This window comes from Taudactylus pleione, unplaced genomic scaffold (genome assembly GCF_031769625.1).
Source record: "Taudactylus pleione unplaced genomic scaffold, aTauple2 ptg000218l, whole genome shotgun sequence".
NCBI classification, from domain to species: domain Eukaryota; kingdom Metazoa; phylum Chordata; class Amphibia; order Anura; family Myobatrachidae; genus Taudactylus; species Taudactylus pleione.
The window spans coordinates 7,578,335-7,602,444 of record NW_028284620.1 but is presented as its reverse complement, the minus strand read 5'-3'; the positions used below and the strand labels follow the sequence as shown (position 1 = coordinate 7,602,444).

The following is a 24,110-nucleotide window of genomic DNA, read 5'->3' as shown; positions in this document are numbered from 1 at the left end:
AAAACGCAGGCGTGGCGAGGCGTTTTTGGGGCATACATAAATTAGCTCATGCGAACGTCCAATGTGTTCGTACCAACTCATACGTCACTGGCTGATCCTCTTTCCGTTCAAACTGCTCGCACAGCTTAGGGTCTGGATTACTCGACCACAATGGCGATGGCCTTGTCCTTTTGCCCGGTCCTCCACGATGTTTCATCGATTTATCACGGCTTGTCAGATAAACAATCAACTTTGGATTGAAAACCAGCTTGTTTTTTTTTTTTTTTTTCCACTTTGTAATAGCACAAAACCGTACGCAGCTGAAAATCTTGGCTGCTAATTTCATGATTACACAATCAATTAGCGTTTTATGGTAGTAATGTATTTTACAATTTGGTTAGTATTTTTGCATTTTGTAACAATATTATATTCATCTTTGTGTGTATTGTAACCTTTTGCATTGGTATTTTTTTTTAACATTTATTCCAAAGTGTTTTTTAAAGTAACATTTTGTTTTAACCCTTGATTTTTTGAAAGTCCCAAACTCAGATTTCGTTTTTCCCTTGTGGGCCAGAATTAACTATAAAACAATTGTCAATTAATGTCACAATACAGTTGAGAACAATTTGTAGGTTTTATTTGCCAAACACATTTTTAAACAAATCATGTGCATTGTCATGTACATTTTTGGGGTCCTTGTTACCCACTAATATTTGACACATATTTTTGGATTAAATTATATTTTTTGCACAAAAACGAGAAAAATATTAAAAACAATTCACAAGAAAGGAGAGGGAAGTTTTGGCCAGAAAGGAATATGGGGCAAGCACAGAAGGTGTGTGGGCAAAGTAGCCAGTGCTGTCATCGTTTCTTTCCCCGTTTGGCTGGGGTAGGGTGGGCGCCAGACCGGCTCCGGGATGTCCTCTGGCTGGCCTGTCCAGAGGCAGATGTTGTGGCCTCTGGACTAGGCACAGGGCTAGGCACATTTGGAGGAATGGCTGTTGTTGTGCCAGAGGTGGAGGATCCTGATGTTCCGGCAGGAAGGGAGGTCGGCTCCACCATGTGCTGGCAAACGAGCTGCTCCAGGGCATTGGCGATTCAGATGTTGGCCCTGGTATTTTCAGCCAGGGCCTGACCAATGGTCACGTTGGCCGCCGCATTTTGCTCCAGGGCCTCAGCCACCCGTAGCAGACTGGCGTCCATCCTCTGCAGAATCTCCGTATGGGAATCCGATTTAAAATTGAGTTCTGTGAGGAGTGCCACTGCCTGCGAGGGGGATTGCCCAGGACTGGCTTCTGCAGGGTCCTCAGCCGGATGTACTGGTTCTTCCCCTGCAGAGCCAGCAGAAATTCTGCGGCCAAGGCTCCCCTCTGGAGCAGACTCATCCGCCTGTGTCTCTGTGAGAAAAAAGAGAAAAGAGGAACATTACAATCTACATATTGTCACAATAAAATTTCCGAGTTGGTTACATCACAACATTTACCTGGGACAACATGAGGAGCCGCAAAGTCTGGCATGTCCGTATCCATGTTGGACACGCCAAACACCTCCACATCCTGCATACACCCCTGTGCCAGCTCTTCCAAATCATTAAACTCCAATGACACAGGGGTGGGACCCCCACCTGTCCCCCTTGCATGCCTAGCCCTGTCCGCCATTTTTTGTTTCAGACGATATTTGAAGTCTTGCCATCTGTGGGTGAAAAAGTAGCCATTATTCCTGCATTATTTAAATTTTTTTTTTTAGGGGGGTCAAGTTTTTACATACCGCCGTTTGACATCCCAGGCTAGACGGACATAATCACCCACCCTATTGACAGCACTGGCTATCTCCTCCCACATTCTCCACTTCTGGCTTGCACCCATATTCCTGTCTGCCTGTGGCAGGATGTCCACACACTTCTGAACCAAAACCTCCATCTCCTTTCTTGTGAATTGTGGCTGCCTTTTCTTTTTCCCTGCTTTGCCTGGAATACTGGGCCCAGCAGCCTCTTCCATGTCATCCTCCACACCTATTTTCAAAAAAATTGAGAAATTGTAGCGTGCAAACTTTCACTATATTATGTTTCAAAATAATCCTTGTTTGGAAATGCCTGAAAAACTTACCGGCCGCCTCTTGGCCATTGTTTGGCTGGTCTGTAGCCATTTCTTATATCAAAACAAGAAATACACCAGACCGTTTTTTTTTGGTCGTGACGTATTTATACATGCGTCCTTATTTTTCGGCCGCATCATTGATTGTGCGTTCCCTATGATCCCTCCTTAATTTGAGCGGGAAAATAAACACTATTTATGGCTTTGGCCGTCTCGAGTCTAGGTGGCGGGTGTTGGTTGTTGGAGGTTACGTTGGTCGGAGTGGATTGTTGGCGGGAATTGTATTTGGCGGTGTTTGCCGTTTTTTTCTGTGCGTTTTCTTTTAGTTTATCTTTCCATTCGCTTTTTTTGGTGTGGTTCTTTTATTTGTTGTGTATTTTTTTGGTAAGTTTTTTGCCGTCTTCCTTTTGTTCAATTTGGCTATCCTCCTTTTTTTTAATTTTGTTCTCTAATTTTTTCACAATTATCCTTTGGTAGGTTTCTTTTGGTTCTGCCCCAACGACCTTTTTGTCCGGTGACTTATATATCCTGTATTGGTAAGTTTGGATTTTCACTTGTTTATTAAATGTTCATGTCATTTTTTTCGCAACTTTTGTTCACCTTACAGTTTTTACCTTTGGTTTTGTGTTTCTTAAATGTCTGAACAAATTAGCGCATTTTTGTCTGCTTCTTTTCTGTATTGTAATTGTGAACTAATTAGCGCATTTTTGTCTGCTTCTTTTCTGTATTGTAATTGCGAACTAATTAGCACATTTTTGTCTGCTTCTTTTCTGTATTGTAATTGCGAACTAATTAGCGCATTTTTGTCTGCTTCTTTTCTGTATTGTAATTGCGAACTAATTAGCGCATTTTTGTCTGCTTCTTTTCTGTAGTTAAATTGGCTGAGATTTACCGTTAGCAATCTTGTTTGTTTTTTGGGTCCCAAATTGTGGAAGTCTGCGCACTGTCATTTTGCTCTTTGGAGAAATGTGTGTTTATCCTCTTTTATGTTTTGTCTTTTACCAAATTTTGAATCCTAAATGGCCACCCAAAATTTTTTCATTGTTCGGGTATTTTGTTTTTTAGGCTTGGTAAATCATGACAATACCCCGGCATGTAAGCATCATTGGATTGTATCGTAAAGATAAGTATTTTTGTTTTTTTGGGGGGGCAAACAAACCTTACATTCAATTCTTGCCATTTCAGGTTGATCTTGGTCGGATTGTTGTGGCCATGCTCCCGGAAGCCGACCAACCTCAATCTCGTCCCAGGCATAGGCATCATAGGCGTGCAAGGCCCCAGATATATCGAACACGTGTCACCCTTTTTGGAATGCCCGATGATGAGGTGTTAAGACGCTACCATCTTCCGCCCCAAATCATCATAGACACTCTCTCATTAATAGAGAGTGATCTTGAGCGACAAATTGACAGTCCTACAGCAATGCCACCACTTACGCAATTTATGGCGGTGTTACATTTCTGTGCCTCAGGATCCTTTCAAACCACGGTGGGAATAGTTGTGGGAATCTCCCAATCCTCCTTTTCCAGGATCCTGAGGGCAGTGATGGAGGCCCTTTTCAAGCACCTTCATCATTTTATTAAAATGCCTTTGGATATGGGTGCCCTTAGTGTGGCTAAGGCCAATTTTTACCAAATAGCTGGCTTCCCACACATCATAGGGGTTGTGGATGGTACTCACATACCACTTCAGCCTCCAGCACGGCTGGAGGCCATTTTTAGGAACCGCAAACACTTTCACTCACTGAATGTAATCGTGGTATGTGATGCCTCCCTCCAGATCCTGTCCCTGAATGCAAAATTACCCGGGAGTGCACATGACTCATTTGTCATCCGGCAATCAGGGATATGGCAAAAATTAGACAACCTACAAGCTGGTGATGCGTGGCTTCTGGGTGTCATGATTGGTGTCTGCGAGTTACCTGTCTCAGGTGGTGATCGGGTTTCAACGGAGACCGGCATGACTGGAATCACAGATAATGTAAATAGCTCTATTTACAAGACTTGGGTAGCAGTGAAAACTGCCTTTGATGATAAATGACAGGAATTGGAGGGACCGGCAGGAAGACTTGTTGAATTGAACTGATGAGCTTGGAACTTGACTCTGGACTGGAGCAACGTGGACTGAACTGAAGAGCTTGGAACTTGACTCTGGACTGGAACATCGTGGACTGAACTGATGAGCTTGGAACTTGACTCAGGACTGGAATGTGACAATGGCTGAAGGGAAGTCAGGTAATGCTGAGACGAGGGCTAAACAGGGTAATCTGGAATTACTATGACAAAAGCTAGAACTCAGGTGCAGGCTGGACAGGATAATTGGAAATAACAGGTTTCAGGAAGGATTGAGTAGGTTTGGGAATTTGCAGGCTGGACAGGATAATTGGAAATAACAGGTTTCAGGAAGCAATGGGTAGGTTTGGGAATTTGCAGGCTGGACAGGATAATTGGAAATAACAGGTTTCAGGAAGGAATGTGTAGGTTTGGGAATTTTAGGTTCAGGGAGGGAATAGGTAGGTAACAGGGACAGGAGTTGATCCACAGCAGGAAGCAAGGCAGGGTAACACGATGCAGGTTTACAGAGTGCCAGGGACCAACCAGGAGTAAGACTAGCAGCAGAGCACAGGCCAGGTATTGCTGTAACAGGACGTCTGGATGCCAGGTATTACTGTAGCAGGTTTTCGGGATGCACCAGGGGTTGCTGTCAGCAGGCTTACTGGATTGCCAGGTTTGGCTGTAACAGGTTTTCTGGAAGCACCGGGGGTTGCTGCCAGCAGATTTACTGGATTGCCAGGTACAGCTGAAACAGGTTTTCTGGACAGCGCCAGGGATTGCTGTAGCAGGTTTCAGGGACAGACTTGAATGCATGAACCATACACCACGGGAAGACGAGATGTTCAGGCCCAGAATGCTATCAGGAGAGGATATATATATCATGGGTCTGGCAGCAATTGGTGGATACGGACAGGTGGTCTGGTAGTAGCATTCTGAGTGGTGGAAGGCACAACATGCAGAGGGAGTATTCATCTCTGCAGCTCTGAGAATCAGAACCACACCTGTGATTCCAATCAGGGCTAGCAGTGCTCACAGACAGAGGAGAGACCAGGTGCAATAATCAGAGCAAATCCTCCAGGCAAATTACACACACAGATCCATGGGGAAGCTGACAGGGGTAAGTCTCAAGGCTAAAAGGTAACAACTAGACAGGGTCGTGACACTGGGTAAGTGGAGACCTTTAGTACATAACAATGTTAAGCTTGATACACAGTGTTCCTGATGTTGTCACTTCTTTTTCACAGGAGACAGTGGCTACCCTTGCACGCCCTGGCTGCTCACTCCTTATTTGGCTCCCACACCAGGGCCACAAAGTAATTTTAATTCCGCACTTACAGCCACCGGGCAAGTGGTGGAGCACTGTATCGGCCTTTTAAAAGGCCGATTCAGATGCCTCCACCGCTCTGGTGGCGAGCTCATGTATTTGCCGGATATGGTTTCGAAAATTGTGGTCCTGTGTGGGATATTTCACAACATCGCCATAAGGAGTGGTGTCCCAATGCAGCCAGAGGATGCCTTGCCTGAGGATGCCCCCCCCCGAGGTTGGTCGGAGGTCAGTATGTGGGTATGATGTGGTGGCCAGATATTTTAGGTAATTATTGGCACAAAAGAAGTTCTTTGACACAATGTGGTAAGGATTTTTGGAGACCATCAAATTAATTTAATTTATTTCATAATCTTTTGGAATGAAACCATGACTACTTCCTGCTACCCAAAACAAACCTTCATGGGGACACATTGGATATATATTCTGGACCCAATATTGAAACGCAAAATTTGTGGAATCATGTTGGCATGCTCATTCGTCAACCAGTTCTTGATTTATCTTTAATTTTTTCTTATGGTGTTTGATGGTTTTTACATTTTGGCCCTCATTCAGAGCCGTACGCTCTGAGCAGAGCGCACGCTCTGAATGAGGGCCGCCCTCCATGAAAATGGAGCGTCCTCCTGGACGCTCGTATAGCTGTGGGTCACCACCCACAGCCTATACGAGCGTGGATTTTGATGGCCGCAATGGTCGTGACCATCGCGACCATCGAAACTGCGAGCCGGAGCCTGCGGTTGAGGTTTTCAACCGCAAGCTCCGGAGTGATTTTGGCTCTATCAGAGCCAAAATCACTCCCACTGACATCACTAGTGATGTCAGTGGGCCGGCTTCTGATGGGAGGCGTTCCCGTGGGAACGCCCCCATCAGGGAGGCACGCCCCCGGCACGCCCACCAAAGGGGGCGTGCTGTCAATCAACATCGACAGCACGCCCCCTTTGATCAGACACAACGAGCGAAGGACTTTCCTTCGCTCGTCGCGTCTGGCGCATGCGCACAACGGAGCTCCCTCCGTCGTGCGCATGCTCAGTGCATAACATCGACCCACTTGCGAGCGGACAGCCGCTCGCGAGTGGGTCTGAATCAGGCCCTTTGTTATCACTGTGTGTATTGTTTGTGAGCCAACACTTTGGTTTTTTGTTTGTGGTGAATACATTTTTTGCTTTTGTAATTCCAAAAATTTTCTTGAACATTACAAGCAAGTGTAACCAGGTTCACACACGTTAAATTTGCTTAAGGGTTAATCCTGTAATGTCGCAATTTGCACATTATTTAACTATGCTTTCTGGGTCCAAACCAACACCAAAAGGTATTATGTAGAATCAGTATGCTTTGGAATCTCGGCCTAAGCAGGTTTCCCCCAAAATTGGAACATGTAAAATTTTCAAAGTGAAAAAAGGAAAACAAAAAAAATGCGCCAAACCGATTGTTAGTGTTAGCTGTTTCATGTGCCTGTTTTCTAAAAATCAACAACACACAATCTTAGTGACATTAGTTGCAAATACTTGCTGCAAGAGTCTACTTATGTAAGTGTAAACAATCTAAGATTTGGAGACAAGGAATGAGACTGAACTCAAAATTTAACTTTTTAATTCTGAAAACTAATTTGCGTATAAAATAAAAAAATTAGGGACGCAGGATCCCTGCCATACGATCCAGGACCACCAGCAGGCCGATCACGTGGCCCCGCATCACTTTTACGCACCCGGCTAGGTCCGCCAAACGCCTCTGGTCCTCTGTGGGTTAGAAAATTGTGGGGCTTACTACAATGAATCCATAATTTAAGAATCTCCAAAAAAACACAAGCAAAAGAGAGTTATCAAAAAATGACAATAGTGTGACCAAAAGCACATTTTTAACAAAACCCAGAAGCCCCAAAAAATGGACAAACAAAAAACCATTAAAAAAAAAAAAAATAACCAGACAGACAGGTTTGACTGTTTTGCCATGTGGGATATGTGTATGGGGAAATCAGCAGTAAAATGTAAATACAAACAGATATATAACAAAACTTTTGGCAAACCAAAAAAAGGAAAAGGCACAGACAAAGGATTAGATCAACACATTTTAAACAACAAAAAAGGATAAAAGGGAAACATACCGTTCTGAATGACGGCTGGCCCCGAAACAACTCACTCGTCCTACTCGGAGGTGGCCAAATTTCCCAAGGAGGTGGGAGGGGTGATGACCGATTCCGGCGATGGGGTGGTCAAGAGAGGGGTGGTTTGAGGAGAGGGGGAATTGGGATGGAGGGGAAGTAGCACAGAGGGATGGGCGACAGGGTCTGGGCAGGCTGGGGAGGAGGGGGAATTTGGGGTATTTTGGGGAGAGGAGGTTTGGCTGGGGGTTGGGGAGAGGGGACGAGAGCGCCATCTTTGACGGCGATGACGCCGTAGTCTTCGCTCTGCCCCTAAATGATGGAAAACAAATTGAGGTTAGTTTAGAACATCACCTTGTTAAACGCTAATTGTTGAACCCCAAAAAATGAAAACATGCACATGCAGATATGAGTACAAAGAATAAACAGGCCATACATGAAAACATGCACATGCAGATATGAGTACAAAGAATAAACAGGCCATACATGAAAACATGCACATGCAGATATGAGTACAAAGAATAAACAGGCCATACAAGAAAACATGCACATGCAGATATGAGTACAAAGAATAAACAGGCCATACATGAAAACATGCACATGCATATATGAGTACAAAGAATAAACAGGCCATACATGAAAACATGCACATGCAGATATGAGTACAAAGAATAAACAGGCCATACATGAAAACATGCACACGCAGTTAGGGCCACAAAGATAAACATGAAAACCAAAGTCAAATAAACTTACTTTCCGCTATCTGCATGCGAAAGCATGCCAGCAAGCGGGGCGTCCGCCGTTGAAGGTTGGACCACCTGCGCTCCAGCTGGCCAATCTGGCGGTGTGAGCCGAAGGAATACAGGCGTCCACGTACCTCCGCATATGCGGAACGCTTTCACGATTGGTGATGGGGGGAGGCTGGCTGGTGATCCGCCTGTCCATCACCTCTGTTAATACCAGGAGCTCGCGCTTGGTGAATGCAGAGGCTCTCATGATGGCAATGGTGTATTTTTAATAAAACAGTTTTAATAAAGACCAGAAAATAATTTTGATTGGCTAATGTATTTGGGTAATTAACAGGACCCATTCTATTGGTTAGTGTATGAGTCATGTGTTCGACAGGGCCAAAAATCTATTGAGAGTTATGATAGGCTTGATGCAGTGACATGCGTAAGCTAATTTAAATAAAGAAATGAACCCAGTAAAATATGCGTGGGTAAAAACACAGAAAACAAATGGATAATTGGCTCAAACATGTATTTTGACAAATGAAAGCGAATGTTTAAGCCGTACGTATTCTGCGGGTAAACACAAACACGGAGAAGAGTAAAGTTTATTGCATGTCAAAAAAAAACATGTGAAGATCAATTAAGCTCATTGATATATTGATTGCCATGATATGATTGAGGGTGGTAGGCAGAATAAACAAGCAGGTAATCGGAATCTGACAGGCCCACTTCCGGTTTGTACTTGTGCGTGCGTTCCCTGCAGGCCACATTGGGGATTTACGCTCGCTATTTGGCTCGCTCGTTAGGTAGAGGAGGGGTCAGTAGTCTTTGGGGTGGATTTTTTGGTGCGTTCGAAATTATGTGCGAGCGCTTAAATTTACATATTTCGGCACGTACGCTGAACGTACGATCGGCCATTTGCGTCCGGCTCTGAATCAGGCCCTTAAGCTGCATACACACACAACGATTTTTTTTGAACGATTATCGTTAAACAATATAATTTAACGATAATCGTTTGAAAAAATCGTTCACTTTCTAAGTCAAATGATGAACGATTATCGCGTTTGTAGTTCAGTCAGACTTGTCAACTCAACGATTTTCATTAAGTTAATATGCAAAAATCGTTTGTAGTTCAAAAAAAACGTTCATTACACTTTAAAACAGGGATGGGGAACCTCAAGCCCGGGGGCCGTATAAGGCCCTCGGAATCATTTGGTCTGGCCCTCTGAGCTTTTTTCTGCTAGCCTCATCTGGCTAGCAGGGTACCTAGAATAGCACCCTGCAGCCAGAATCTATGCAGCAGTGCTGCCTGCAGCGTCCTTAGGACGCTTCAGATGGTCACACCACTGTTCTTACAGCTCCCCAAAGCATCTTCAGGATGCTCTGGGCATAGCTGTAATCACTGCCGATTGTGGCCCCGCCCCATGCGACATCACACAGAGGGCGTGTAGCCTGCACAGGCCCGCAAATAATGTTATACATATCAAAATGGCCCTCAGCAGAAAAAAGGTTCCCCACCCCTGCTTTAAAAAATCTGACAGATAATCTGACAGAAAATCGTTCATAAAATCATTCATAAAATCGTTGGTAACAAAATCGTTGTGTGTGTATGCAGCTTAAGCTCTCATTTTGTGTCATCACCCAACTCTCCCATTTCCCTAACTTTATATTTACCAATGCATTAACCAGTATATGTCTTACATTGAAAACGGTGCTTTTTCTTCTTTCTAATACCCCTTTTCCACCTAAATTCCGGGTCTGACCCAGAGTTGGAACAAAGTTCCTATCCGGATCAGACCCGGAATTTTGCCGGCGCCGACTCGGGATATTCCCGAGTCAGCGCCGCTCACACCGCAGTCGGGTCTGCATAGACCCGGCTTTTGCGGAGTGAAAGTGATCGCTTGGAGATGACGTCATCTCCAAGCGCCACTGAAGCCGGACCAATCGGCCGGCTAGCAGCGCACTCCAGGTCATCCACGCCCGTGTTAAACCCTGCTAGTTACCTGGGTTGGATTGCCGGGTCACTCGACCCGGCGATCCAACTCTCTCCCCTTTTACACCAGGGAGCTGCCCGGGTTAACCCTTCAAAAACCCGAGTTTTAGCTCCGGTGTAAAAGGGGTATAAGTAAAGCACATCCGTCAGTGCAAACTGTTCCTGCTATGCAGCAAGGTGAGTACTCCAGGTGCCCTAGGCAAAGTTTCATCCTACCGCCCCTGCTCCCCCAATAATCTTCCCACCCCCTCAATCAGAAGAATGGCTGATTGAAAGTACAGGGATTGGGGCCAGGGCCGTAGCTAGGGTGGTTCGGGCACATGCGCTGTGGGCGGAACCGGCCGCCTCCACCCATGATCACCCGCTCATCTGCTGCGGCTGCCTGCTGCAAAGTATAATAGTAGCAGTGCGCCCAGCTCCTTCTCTGCCGGGTGCACCGCTAATAATACACAATACAGCGGATAGCAGTGCAGCTGCCTGTCCCATGTGTCCGCCCCCTCTCCATCAGTTTCAGTGTATTCCGGGGCAGATTGGGCTGTCGGGACACTTTCATGCTGGTCCAGCCTCCTCTCTTCTCAGCAGCGGCTGACAGCCGCGCTTACGGAACTGCTCACTGTCAGCAGCAGTGGAGGCGAGAGCCGGACATCCCAGTCTGGTCACGGTGACTGACCCGCCCCCTTCTCAGTCACAATATGCAGTTCTGCTAAAGTGCTGTGCTGCTGCGGGATACGCTCCTCCTCCTCCATGGCGGCCACGCGGCACGGGTGTAACAAGCCTGTGCTGCAGTGCTTACATATGTAAACAAATGACCAGCCAGTACAGGGCAGAGGGCACCACACTACACTTATCTGATCATATCAAAGTGGGCTGCGCATATCAGCCCTCCACTTACTGATGACCTGCTCCTTGACTGCTGTTTTAACAGGAGAAAAGAAAAAAAATAGGTACCATTGGATACCTCCCAACTTTTCAGAACGCGAAGGAGGGACAGGGCGCGCGTGTGAAAAAGGGGCGTGGCTTCCAAAAGGGGGGCGGGCCAATTGAAACTGGGGCGGAGCCTCGCAGCTTCCCCCCGTTTTCGTCACTATAGGGGGCGTGCTCAGCACTCTCAGAGATGCTGGGCAGCTCCCCAGGCTCTCCCTACGCTAGTGAACAGATGCCGTGCGATGTGCCCGGCATCTGTTCACCTTCTGCACACCCGCTGCTCTGATAGGCAGAGCAGCGGGTGTGCTCTCGGCAACTTCCCCCCCACCGCGGGACACTGCGTTCCGCAAGCGGGACAGAGGGACAGTACCAGAAAAAAGGGACTGTCCCGCTGGAAGCGGGACAGTTGGGAGGTATGCCATGGGTTACTGTGTGTATTGGGGGTAATATGGGGGCATTGTGTGTACGGGGGGGTAATAGGGAGATACTGGGTGTGAAATGGGGGTGCTGTGTGTACTGGTGTAATATTGGAGGTGCTGTGTGTACTGGGGGGCAATATGTGGGCATTGTGTGTACTGGGGGGTAATATGTGGGCATTGTGTGTACTGGGGGCAATATGTGGGCATTGTGTGTACTGGGGGGCACTATGTGGGCATTGTGTGTACTGGGGGTAATATGAGGGTGCCGTGTGTACTGGGGGGTAATATGAGGGTGCTAATATGAATAAGGAGCAATACTTGTGGGGTAATGTGAATTGGGGTAATATAGTGTGGCCATGCCCTTTCCCTATGAGACCACGCCCTTTCCCTATGAGACCATGCCCCTTTTTCAGCCCGCGCACCTGCGGCATGCACTGTCCTTTTTTACAATGGGGGGGGGGGGCACCAAAGCGCTTTCTGGCACTGGGCACCAAAATGTCTAGCTACGGCTCTGATTGGGGCACAGGTGGCAGTTTAACACATCCATGATTGTCCCCGGACTTAAGTACATACTTGCCTACTTTGTTAAAGTCTTCTCTTGGAGAAGCCTGAAGATAGTTGCAGCAGGCCACAGAGGGGACGGAAACAGGCCCTTTGTGTAATTAAGCCCTGCACCCATTGCGGCATAATAGCGTGAGTCACGGGTCTAATAAGAGGGGCAACCAATGCAGATCCTCCAACATGACCCGTTCTATTAGGAACAAAATGCTGTGCTCCTGGACTTCCTTCTTAATTTATGATTGCAGCCACTTGTGGTGAAACACCTTTCTCATCAATTACCTAGTTCAGCACAGGTGACTGCAATCATAAATTAGGTGGGAAGTCCAGGAGAAGAGCATTTTGTACCTGATAGAAGTGGTCGTGTTGGAGAGTAGGTCATTGATATCACCAGATTAATGTTATAATAGTTGCTGGACCACTTAAGCTGCATACACATGTAACGATGTTAGTAACCAACGATTTTCATTAACGATTTTCGTTCAGATTTTCCCTTGAAAAAGTGAACGAAAATCGTTTACAAAAACCGTTGGTTACTAAATTAATGAACGATTTTGTGAACGATTTTCATGAATGATTTTTTAATCATACATACAGTGAATGGACATCGTTCATCGTTTATTCTGTACAACCTGAACGATTTTCTGAACGAAAATCGTTATGTTGGACAGTCAGAATGGACGATGAACTACAAGCTGCAAACTACAAACGGGAGCGCGAATTGACGATTATCGTTCATTGTCCACCCATAAAAAAATTAACGATTTTTCAAACAATTTAACGATAACGACGTCGTTATAGTTAAATCGTTCAAAAAATCGTTACGTGTGTATGCACCTTTACACTAACAATCATAGAAAGACAGGCTATGTAGGTACTCCTCTCTTTGGACAGAGTAGCCATAATGCTATCCCTGATGAATGTGCACAGTTTTTTGTGTAGACATCTAACTGCAAAATAAGTACATACCTGAACTAATAAGAACATGTCTAACTAAACAAAACAATAAAATAATCCAACATTTTTAATCAGTTTTGCACACGATAAAACAGCACTGAAATGCCAAGCGTGAGAGGAATGTCTGTTCTGCTGTTTTTATCTAATGAAAAGAACTACATTTTTTTAAGCAGACTGTGGAGAAATTTACAATGATGGACACAAACGGAGTGGAATCTACAAAATAAAACCCCAGCAAAGCAATGCCTCATTGTCTGCGTATTGTGACATGTCAGAGGGAGGGGGCTGGACCATATTTCAGAGACGCTCCGATGGAAGCCAAAATTTCTACAGGTAAAAAAAATACAGACATTGCAGTCACAGTGAACCTATATATAAAAAATATCTATAAACTGGAATTTATCATCTAGATTTAGCTGTTGCAGAGATCAGCTATTTAATATATTATTATAATTAAATGTTTTAGATATTGTTTACTATTTCACAAGATACCTAACAAATTGGAACTGTGCAAAATGGCAGTCCTGTAACAAAGGCACCTAATTAATATGGTGTTAAACTATAAGAGGGTCACATCCTTATTATGTAATCTATTATCCAAAAATCTGGCTTCCGCTAGGTTCTGAAAATCAGAGAGGAAATAATTGGTCATGTTTGGTAATTATGTCGTACACACATGATTGCTGAGCGCTTTCCCCAATGTGAGGAACATTTATTAACAATCAGGAGGAGGGGTTTTTTTTAAGTGTAATTAACCCTGCGTCAGACGCAGGCGCAGCTGGCCTGACGTGCCACAAAGCTGTTCTCGCTCACCTCTCCGCCGCAAGGGGGCACAATGGCCTGCCCCACCTAGTACCTTCCTATCTCTAGGTGCTGTTTGAGACCCCCCTAGTCACTTTTCCCACCGCATGCGTGGAGTGCAGTAGTGACCTTCCTGGCCTCTCAGGCTCATTGCGCCCAAACTCGTCCGACTTTTGAAGGTACGTATTTCTTTTTATTTTCTCACAACTTTTTGTATTTTGCTAATTTTATGAATTAAAATTACAAAGGTTGTGGGTATTTTTTGGAAATATGTAGGTTTGTCCAAGGTGGCCTCTTATACCCCTTTTCCAACTAAATTCCGGGTCTGACCCAGAGTAGGAACAAAGTTCCTATCCGGATCAGACCCGGAATTTTGTTGGCGCCGACTCAGGATGTTCCCGAGTCAGCGCCGCTCACACCGCAGTCGGGTCTGCATAGACCCGGCTTTTGCGGAGTGAAAGTGGTCGCTTGGAGTTGACGTCATCTCCAAGCGCCACTGAAGCCGGACCAATCGGCAGGTTAGCAGCGCACTCCAGGTCATCGTGACCTAGAGTGCGCTGTTCTCACAGCAGGGTTTCACAGGCTGCGCCCGTGTCAAACCCTGCTAGTTACCTGGGTTGGATCGCCGGGTCACTCGACCCGGCGATCCAACTCTCTCCCCTTTTACACCAGGGAGCTGCCCGGGTTAACCCTTCAAAAACCCGGGTTTTAGCTCCGGTGTAAAAGGGTTATGAGACACACTGTGCCTCTTAAAATGTAGTATTTTTTGTTTTACTTGCTTTAAGGTTAATAAATGTGGTTTTGTGAATCAGATTTCCATATATTCTCTCTTTGTACATCCTAATAAAGGTCACTGATCACTTTAAGAGCGTTTTAATTGAGTAAACTCCCCATTGCCTGATGAGCGGTCTCAGTGCAGGGTAAATCATCAACCATAGTCATAATGAAATAATGACACAGAGACTTATATAAGGGGAAAGGAAGGTCAGCTTTATTTAATTTTAAACTAATTAAACTATTTAATGTATAACTGAACTAACTAATAGAATAAGAAAGAAAGACAGACAAAGTATGGTGGCGCAGAAAGAGCGGCCCCACAATGCAAGATCACCAACTGCATACTCACATCGATCTTCTAAATGGGAGGCGAGCAGCCAGCCCATTACCACGCCCAAGGTATCCACCTCCAACCCCAATGACACGACGTGAGGCCAACCTGGTTAGGTGGTAGCCGCTGACCCCAGTAGGGTAAAATCAGCCTAAGCCATGTATTGGAAGGGAGAGCACCTCAAGCTCCAAAGACAGATGGCGACTGCTACCGTTCTTTCCCGCCACAAGAAAAGCTGACACCAAACAACTCAATGAATAAGGGAGGGAGGGCGGGAAACAGCCGACCAGAGAAATTTCTATAAAATGGCTGCCAAGCAGCAACTCTGAAATAGCACTGACCCACCCTCTGCCAATCCTATAGGCTAACCAAACCTAACCCAACCCACTAAACAACTAGCCCCTTCTTGTCTAGAGGCCGACACCCACAGGCTCAGGTGTTTACTTTAACTCCTTGCATATGAAATGCACTCCGTCCTAATTAATTAGGTGCTAATGACGATTTTATAACAGGCGCCTGTCAGGCACACTGCGCCTGAACCTTTGAGTCCCAGAGGTGCGCCTGACGGAGGGTTAAGAGTATTTTAGAATTTGTGCAACAAATTACAGGAAAGTCCTGCATCCTGGATAATGTATCACATAGCTGCTATCTATTCTTTATTTTCTGTACAGTACAGTGGGGTAGATGTATGAAGCCCAGAAACGGTATCAGCGCACGTTAAGTGCGCTGATACCGTTTCTCCCCGATGTATTATCGGGGGTCTGGGCGGTAAATAACAGGGGCGCTATGCGCCCCTGTCATTATCGGCGCTGCTATCTACAAGATAGCAGCGCCGACAGCCTGGGCTATGTACGAATGGTCAGATCGTCTGACCGTTCGGCCGGCTGTAGCTGTCGTTATCGACAGCTACAGCCTGGCGTTAGCCTATACCCACAGCAGGGACAGCGCTGTCCCTGCTGTGGCGGCTACCGGCTCCAGGACTGCACGCGCGGATCTCGCGATACTTGCGAGATCCCGCGCATGCTCATTGGAGCCGGCCGGGCCTGACACACATCGCATCAGCACTAGGCTGATGCGATGTGGTCTGTAGCGGGTAGCGCCGGAGGGGGGAGTTAACGCTCCTCCTCTCCGGCCGGTGAGATGTTCACACATCTCACCGGTAGTGCTTCCTGCTTCGCCTCGGTAAAGAGGCGAAGCAGGAAGCGTTATAGCGGCACTTAACGTGCCACTATAATACATCTACCCCAGTATGTGTTGTTTTGTGTATTTAGCCTTCCATTCCTCTAATAAAAGCTACAGTTTTTATAAGTGGAGATGTTGCCCATAGCAACCAATCAGATTCTACTTAACATTTAACTAGCATCTTCTAGAAGATAATAGCTAGAATCTGATTGGTTGCTATGGGCAACACCTCCACTTATAAAAACTCTCACTTTAGTAAATTTACCCCTAGTCTTCCTGTTAAACCTGTCTCTTATATATTCATTTAATGAAATGGCACTGGCATTAGCAAATGGTTCCCAGCACGGAGAAGCAAGACGGACATACTGTTTAAAGCAAGTTATATACAGTATGGTTTATGATGAATTGTGAAATTATATATTACCAATACCACTTTCAGACAGAAAATGGCAGAAAACCCAACTTTTACCTGGCGTTTGCATACCAGGTTTTTTGCCATTTTCTGTCTGATACCCTTTTCACACTGAAAATTAAATTACCGGGTAATTCACTTTGACCCAGTAATTTGCTAAACAACCCGGGATTTTTCCATGTGTGAAAGGATCATCCCAGGACTAAATTTCCGGGTCTCCGATCCTGCAAAAAAAAAGCAGTCGGAGAGCCGAGAATTTAGGGCTCTCGCTCTGAATCAGGGCTTTTTTTTATCTTTTTTGTGCGGCCTCCTGGCCGCTCGCTTAGCTGTGGGTGACCATCCACAGCTATTGCGAGCGGCCAGATGATGGTCGCGATGGTCTCGTCTCGTTCCCGCAAGCCCCAGTGAGCTTTCGGCTCTATTAGAGCCGGAAGCTCACCCACTTACATCACTTGTGATGTCAGTGGGGCCGCCCCCAAACGGCAGGAATTCCTTCAGGAACGTCTCCGTTTGGCCAGCCACCCCCCCTGCCCGCCTCCAAAACGGGGCAATCTGTCAATCAAAATCGACAGCTGACCCGCTTTGATGCGAGACCCGTAGCGACGGAGCGCCCGTTGCTAGCCGGGTCTCGCGCATGCGCATGTTTTTAGACCGGCTCCGGCGTGCGCATGCGCAGTGGCCAAACATCGACCCGCTCGCGAGCGAATAGCGCTTGCGAGCGGGTCTGAATCAGGCCCTTAGTCCCAGAATGACCCTTTCGCACAGGGAAAAATCCCGGGTTGTTTAGAAAATTACCGGGTAAAAGTGAATTACCCGGTAATTTAATTTTAAGGCCGGGATGTACTAAAGGGAAAATGCTGTAAAAACCCCGAAAACGGGGTTTTTACCACATTTCCATATGTACTAAGGCCCGGACGCACTTTTATCGGCATATAGGTTAACGCCAGAAAAACCTGGCGTTACCCTATAGAAGCCTATGGGCATCTTACCTTGCTCCCGCCTTTTCGCCGCCGCCCCGCTGTCACCCAATGCTAGCCCCACTCACCTGCTGTCCAGGGTCGCCAGCCTGCGCTCCTCCTGGGTACTCCGTCTCCTCCTCCTCCTTCTAAGCTTCTTCCGGGTGCAGGGAGGAGGAGGAGGAGCCCTTGGCTTCCTGCACAGGTTACCAGCAGGAAGCTCCCATGGCTCGGAGGGGGCGGGGTACCACGGAGACCCCGTCACCCAGCGTCGGGTACTTCGCAAAGGGCAGCTGTTATCGCAAGAGCTGTCCTTTGCGATACTAATCGCATTTGTTAGTACATATGCGATTAGTAAGGTTGTGGTGACTGGCCGAATGGTCACCGCAACCTTAGTACATCCCGCCCTCAGTGTGAAAGGCGTATAAGTAATTGATTGTGACATGTCAACATTAATAATAATCATTTATGTGTCCTGTATTAGGACATTAGGTAACACAAAAGGAATGTACTTGTGGTTTAGTTAGCTGCTCTCCAATGCACAGCAGAAGCAGCAGGAATGCTTGTCAATATATGGATTATCATATATGTCGATGGTAAGTATGCATTGTGTACTCACTGATGTGCAGAATGCGCCTGTAACACAGAATGTTCTGTCTTTGTTGTGTCCCGCCCTTCAGCGAGTACAGAAGCTGTATTTTCCATAAGGTCAGGAGCGTTAATAATGACAAGCATTCTATTGCACCTGCGGTATGCAGTCGGGAAGCCGGCAGACCTAAACCCGACAGCCGGCTTCCCGACTGCTTTATCACGGCGAGGGTTAAATGACAAGCGTCTAAATCTAGACGCCTGTCATTTTACCGACCGGGAGACCCAACGGATGCCGGGCGCGGACAGCCACGGGGGGGAGGGTTAGGTTTAGGGCTCCCGGGGGAGACTTAGGGTTAGGCACCCCCCCGGGAGGTTAGGGTTAGGCTAGGGGGAGGGAGGGAGGGTTAGTGTTAGGCACCCCCGGGGTTAGGTTAGGGTTAGGCTAGGGGGAGGGAGGGTTAGGGTTAGGCACCCCCCCCGGGGGACTTAGGTTTAGGCGGCAGGGAAGGGGGGGTTTGGTTTAGGCACTGGGGGAAGGGTTACGGTTAGGCACCCCTAAGGGAGGGTTAGTGGAGGGAATTAGGTTAGTCTATACTTACCCTAGGGACGATCGGGATTTTCACCCATGTCGGGCAGCCGCTGTCGGGATTCCAACCGCCGGACGCAATCATACCAATTCCCGTACTCCCACAGGGCACTGGACTGTAAAATACAGAAACCGAAACCAACTCTTATTTCAGTGTTAATTTGCTAGGAATATTATTATTATTGTTGTTTCATTATTATTATTGCCATAAATGGTTAGAGGTCCCTACTCACTGGTACATTAGCAACACATACATCCTAATGAGGAAATCATTATTCTCACTCTCAGCAAGTACAGGCATAAAGTGGGGAGCAAACAATGGTGTGGGATTTGCAAAGAATGTAGTCACTGGTTAAAGCTGCACCTTGGAGGAAAATGTGAATGGGGGGCGGGGGGGGGGGGGGAGAACAGTGAGAAGCCATTGATTCTGATTGGTTCTCACAATCACGCCCCCTTCTGCAATCATTTTAAAGTGGTGTACAAACATATTTCCCCCTTCAGGTGGTAATGCCTCCTTAGCCAATCTAGCAATGAGCAAAAATAAATAAAAACAAAAAATGTTGACAGATGCAAAGACTGGAAATTGCTGTAGGCTTTAGTTTTAGTTGTATCAGTATTAAGTAAATATAACAGTAGGCTTAGATTGTGTAATTGACTCAGACTGTGAATAGGACAATACTATTAGTCAAGAGCTTATATGATTAAAGTAACCATGCCACTCCGTTCCACATACAGTACTATAATGTGTATGTGTGCATACCGAATAACATAAAGCTTGAAGTTAATATTTATTTGTGTATGTTTGTCATGAAGGAACTGGACTGACTATAAACGAGGATTTGGGGATTTCATTACGGCAAAGGGAGAATACTGGATTGGAAATGACAACTTGCATCACCTGACATCACAAGGTACATTGCAGAAATACATTTATACTGCAGATATCGGTATACAGTATATATATATATATATATATATATATATATATATATATATTTCGTCAACCAGTTTGTTTGTTTTTCCAAAAATTACACAAAAAGCTAAAATAACATGATCTGGGCCTTTTTTTGTTTCCAGAGTTTTATTAGCCTCAGTAACATTCATTTCCACTCAATTTCGACCACCTCACAGCTCAAAATATGGTTCACCAATATAAATCAAAAGCTGGCTAAACTAAGAAACAGAGCAGCGGCACAAATACACGACAGATAACTAAGGGCTTGATTCAGACCCGCTCGCTAGATGTGTTCGCACGCACCCAGCTTATGCAAATCCGGCCAACCCACACCAAGGCAGGCGATCGCATGGCAAGGCATTAGCACGCCCACTATGTCTTGGCGTGCGATTGCTTTGTGTATGCAGACACCCACTAGCCTGTCTTAAGACGTCCACTTACACACGTCATCTCCAGGAAGTGTATGTAACCATCGGTACATCGGATGCGATCGCGTCGCTTGAGGCAGACCATACTCTACCGCAAGCACTTCAGTGTAAACTCCAGCCAGGTGACGTGTACAATGATGCTGTCTCGTAATTATGCACGCCTTTGAAATGGCGTTGAAATACTCAGGCGTGCCTGCGTACGCACCTCCGCTCCCGTTTTTAATGGCCAGCCCGTTACCACCTAGAAACAGCTTCTCCTATCACTAACTCTATGCGCAGCGAGCGAACGCTTCCCGATCTCTCGCACTGGTTCACATGCGCAGAATGCAAAAACCGGCCAGCTTCGAGCGAACACATCCTAGCGAGCGGTTCTGAATCAGGTCCTCGGTACAAAAATGTTTTGCAAATCAGTAATGTGATCAATCAGCCTTTTTGTTGAGCAGTTCCCCAAAATCTCCCCAACCATAAAAGCAGCATTCCGTACATGCAGGTTGGATATAGTGCAGGTTACAGTGTGGGTTGGATATAGTGCGGGTCACATACAGTGCAGGATACAGTGTGGGTCGCATGCAGTACGAGACGCACTGCGGGTTGGTTACACTGCGGATCTCATACAGTGCAGGATACAGTGTGAGTTGGATACAGTGCGGGTCACTTACAGTCCTGGTCGCATACAGCGTGGGCTGGATACAGCGCGGACCGGATACAGCGCGGGTCGGATACAGTGCAGGTTGGATACATTGTGGGTCAGATACAGTATGGATTACAGTGCAGGTCAAATACAGTGCAGGTTGAATACACCAATGGTGCACTTACTGTGACAGAGGGTTCCTGAGTCATCCTCAGTGCGGTCTGCTGCCTGCAGAGTTCATCTATAACCAATTGTGTTGCCTCCGGTTTTCCTCAACAACCAATTGCTGTTGCCTCTAGGTCTCCTCAACAATCTATTGCTGTTGCCTCCTGGCCTCCTCAATGGCCAACTGCTGCACCCTGGTGGCTTCCTCCTGTGTCGATGTAGCCTGTAGCAAGGCCTTAACTATGTCTTCCATGTAGGGGCAGAACTATCGGAGACAATGGAGGCGCCTGGCGCCGGGCTCCAGCTCTGAAGCGGCACCTCCTCCATTGTCCACAACATATTCACCCCACTTAGGGCTGTAACTATGTACCCGGAGTGTACCGTCACGTCTGCCAATACATGGCACCTCTTCCTGGCACCAGAGGAGCTACCATACACTAGTGGAGAGCTCTATGTCAGACCATCAGCTGCTGCCTTCGTCTATCTATAGCCTGTCTGCATGTGAATTGCTACATTACAGTGTACAGTGTACAAATTATAACTTGTCTCCGGGCGTCTGGGATGAATTTACACCACTGCTTCCATGTTATCTTGTGGTGTAGGTAGGAAGCAGAATCTGGCTCCCCTAAGCAACAGCTGATGACAACACCAGGAATTTTCACAACATAACAGTCTTTTCCCAAAAGCAAAAGACATTTTTCTAGCACTTTTTTTTACATACATTTTTATGGCTACAATTTAAGTGCAATGCTGACATTCTCCGCCATGGTGTTGCATGATCAGGTTAAGGAGTGCCGTTTCCTAGGGTAAATGGCTGCAGTCTGCATTCAGCAGCCAATCAGTATCACACCAGTCTAGTGCCTGAGTATAATAATCCGCAGATAGTTTTATTTGTGTTGCAAAATAAACCATAAAAATAATTCCTAGCCTGTCTGAGTCTAATTAAACAAAAGTCTCACTCAAAAAGGATTAAAGGACCTAATGTCCAACTCACACATAACAGCATTTAAATATGTACTTTCATAAAGTTATACCAGTAGCAGTGTCTCTCAACAGGTTTGTGAACCTGCTCCCAGGTAGTAAGAGACTGACTAGAATAACTAACACATATTTTATCAGCCTCTCACAGGTGGTCTGGTAATCAAGGCTGCTAATCAGCTTACTGTCTACCAGCCAGAAGCTAGGAATCTGGGGCATACAAATCTATTAACAATCATTTCTCCAGTGGTTTTGTTACTATATATGCATTTGGACAATTGGTTTTATCATAATTGGCTCAACATGGTATTTTGACCCCTACATCTTTGGAACTGAGTATTGTTTATTTAGTTCTTTATTATGCAGTTATTCAATCTGGTTCTCAAATCATTACAAAAAAATAAAAATAAATTGCTGGAATTTCTAAAAAAATTTTACCTGTTAATCAAGCGGATTGCATGTTTGGATGACCCAATTCACACTTGGTCATGGTGGATCTCACATGGTTAAGCCTCTGAACGTTAAATTGAAACAAATAGTTCACATCAGGGTCAATTGGTGATTGTACTTTATCTTTTGTTATACATAGGACTGAGGGCCTGATTCAGAGCCGGACGCTATTTGCGCTCGCTCGTTCAGAAAAAGGGGCCGGCTACTTAAATTGAGCGCTCGCTCTTTGCGGTCTGTTGACGCCTCTATGTCTGAGCGAGCAAACGAAATATGCGCTCGCTATTTTGTAAAGACGCCCCCTGGCCGCTCGCATCCTACGTCATCTCCGCTATTTATTAGATTAATCGAGTACATCGAAAGGCATCTGAACTGCTCGCAGTGCTTGTGGTTGGATTTTCCTACCGCAATCATGCGAACAGTTCAGGCTAAGAAACAACCAAGTGACGTGGTCGATGACGCTGCTTTGTTAATTATGCACACCCTTAAAATGCCCGTTTTGACCTTTTGGCATGCCTGCGTTCGGATCACCACTCCCCGTTTTCAAGCACCTTTCCCTGTTACCACCCACAAACGCCTCATCCTGTCACTCAAATTAGCAGGCACCCGCTATTTTGCGAGCGCTCGATTTCCGACTACAATGACTGGTTGGCGCATGCGCATTACGACCCATGCGCAGATGTGCGAACATCGCTCAGAGCGAACGAGCGGCCACTTACGAGCGGCTCTGAATCAGGCCCTGAGTTTATAATCAGCTCTCTTACAACTCTACACCCGTGACATTATAATTAATAAGAAATATTGTATGTAGTCACAGGACCTCATTCACTGTATGCGAACGGCACAAGGTTTTGATTTTCATTGGGTGGCCTAGATGGTCCAAGGTTTACACCTACTCTCCACTCTCCAGGGACACCTCCAGGGAGGCTAGGAAATCTGAAGACTTGCACTACAAGAAAGTGTAAAAGTGAATCAAGTCTAGCCTCCTACAACTAGTACCCACACCTACCTTTAAATAAAACATTCAGATTGTCTCATTACATACTTCTCACTTTAGCCTAATTTATCTTAAATTAATAATGAGATTTAGGGAACATATATCTTTATTGCATTTAATACTTTTGTTTATTGCACTGGGCAAAGTGCACCTAAAAATGCACTTCTCCGTCAAAGCGGAATTGTAGATATTGGACAAAATCTAATCTCTGCCAAATCTGAGCTGGTGCTTTTAACTTGTTTAAATAATCTTGTTTAGTAAAATTAAATCTTATATTTGTATCACTCCATAAAATGAGGTGCCCAGGCACGCCTAATCCACATTATAAAGGGACACGCTAGCCCCGCCCATCTCCTACTATTGGCACGAGATGATAACAATGCGGATTTTGAGTTGGTCCTCAGTGCGCACATATCTTATATATACGGTAGTTCCAGATGACCTATGGGAGACTGAGATCTTGCAAACAAGTAAGCTTTTATTCCAGACTTGAAAAGGCAGAGCCAGTGTAAGGGCTTCTTACACAAGGCAACCAACAGTTCAGGAAAAACAAGTCAGCTTACATGAGACAGCAGTTCAAATGAGCACAGTATTCACAGCAAAGTCAGGGTTCAGGTTGTCCAGCATAGAGAGGGCACTGCCAAGGGTGCAATCTCTCCCTCACATTCCCCATTGACTAACTCATCTAATCAGATTTTTATACCTTAGCTGGTCTTAATTGAGGTAAGTGTGTGGTTCCTCCC

General features: G+C 45.9%; 1 protein-coding gene across 1 annotated transcript in view; it reads left to right on the top strand.

Moving 5' to 3' along the window:
* FGL1 (fibrinogen like 1) overlaps positions 1-24,110 on the top strand; it is a 58,981-nt gene that overhangs the window by 22,451 nt on the left and 12,420 nt on the right. The window contains exons 4-5 of the mRNA XM_088478804.1: positions 13,304-13,463; positions 19,580-19,677. Coding sequence (XP_088334930.1) covers positions 13,304-13,463; positions 19,580-19,677 — 258 coding nt within the window. The remainder of the gene's footprint in view (positions 1-13,303; positions 13,464-19,579; positions 19,678-24,110) is intronic.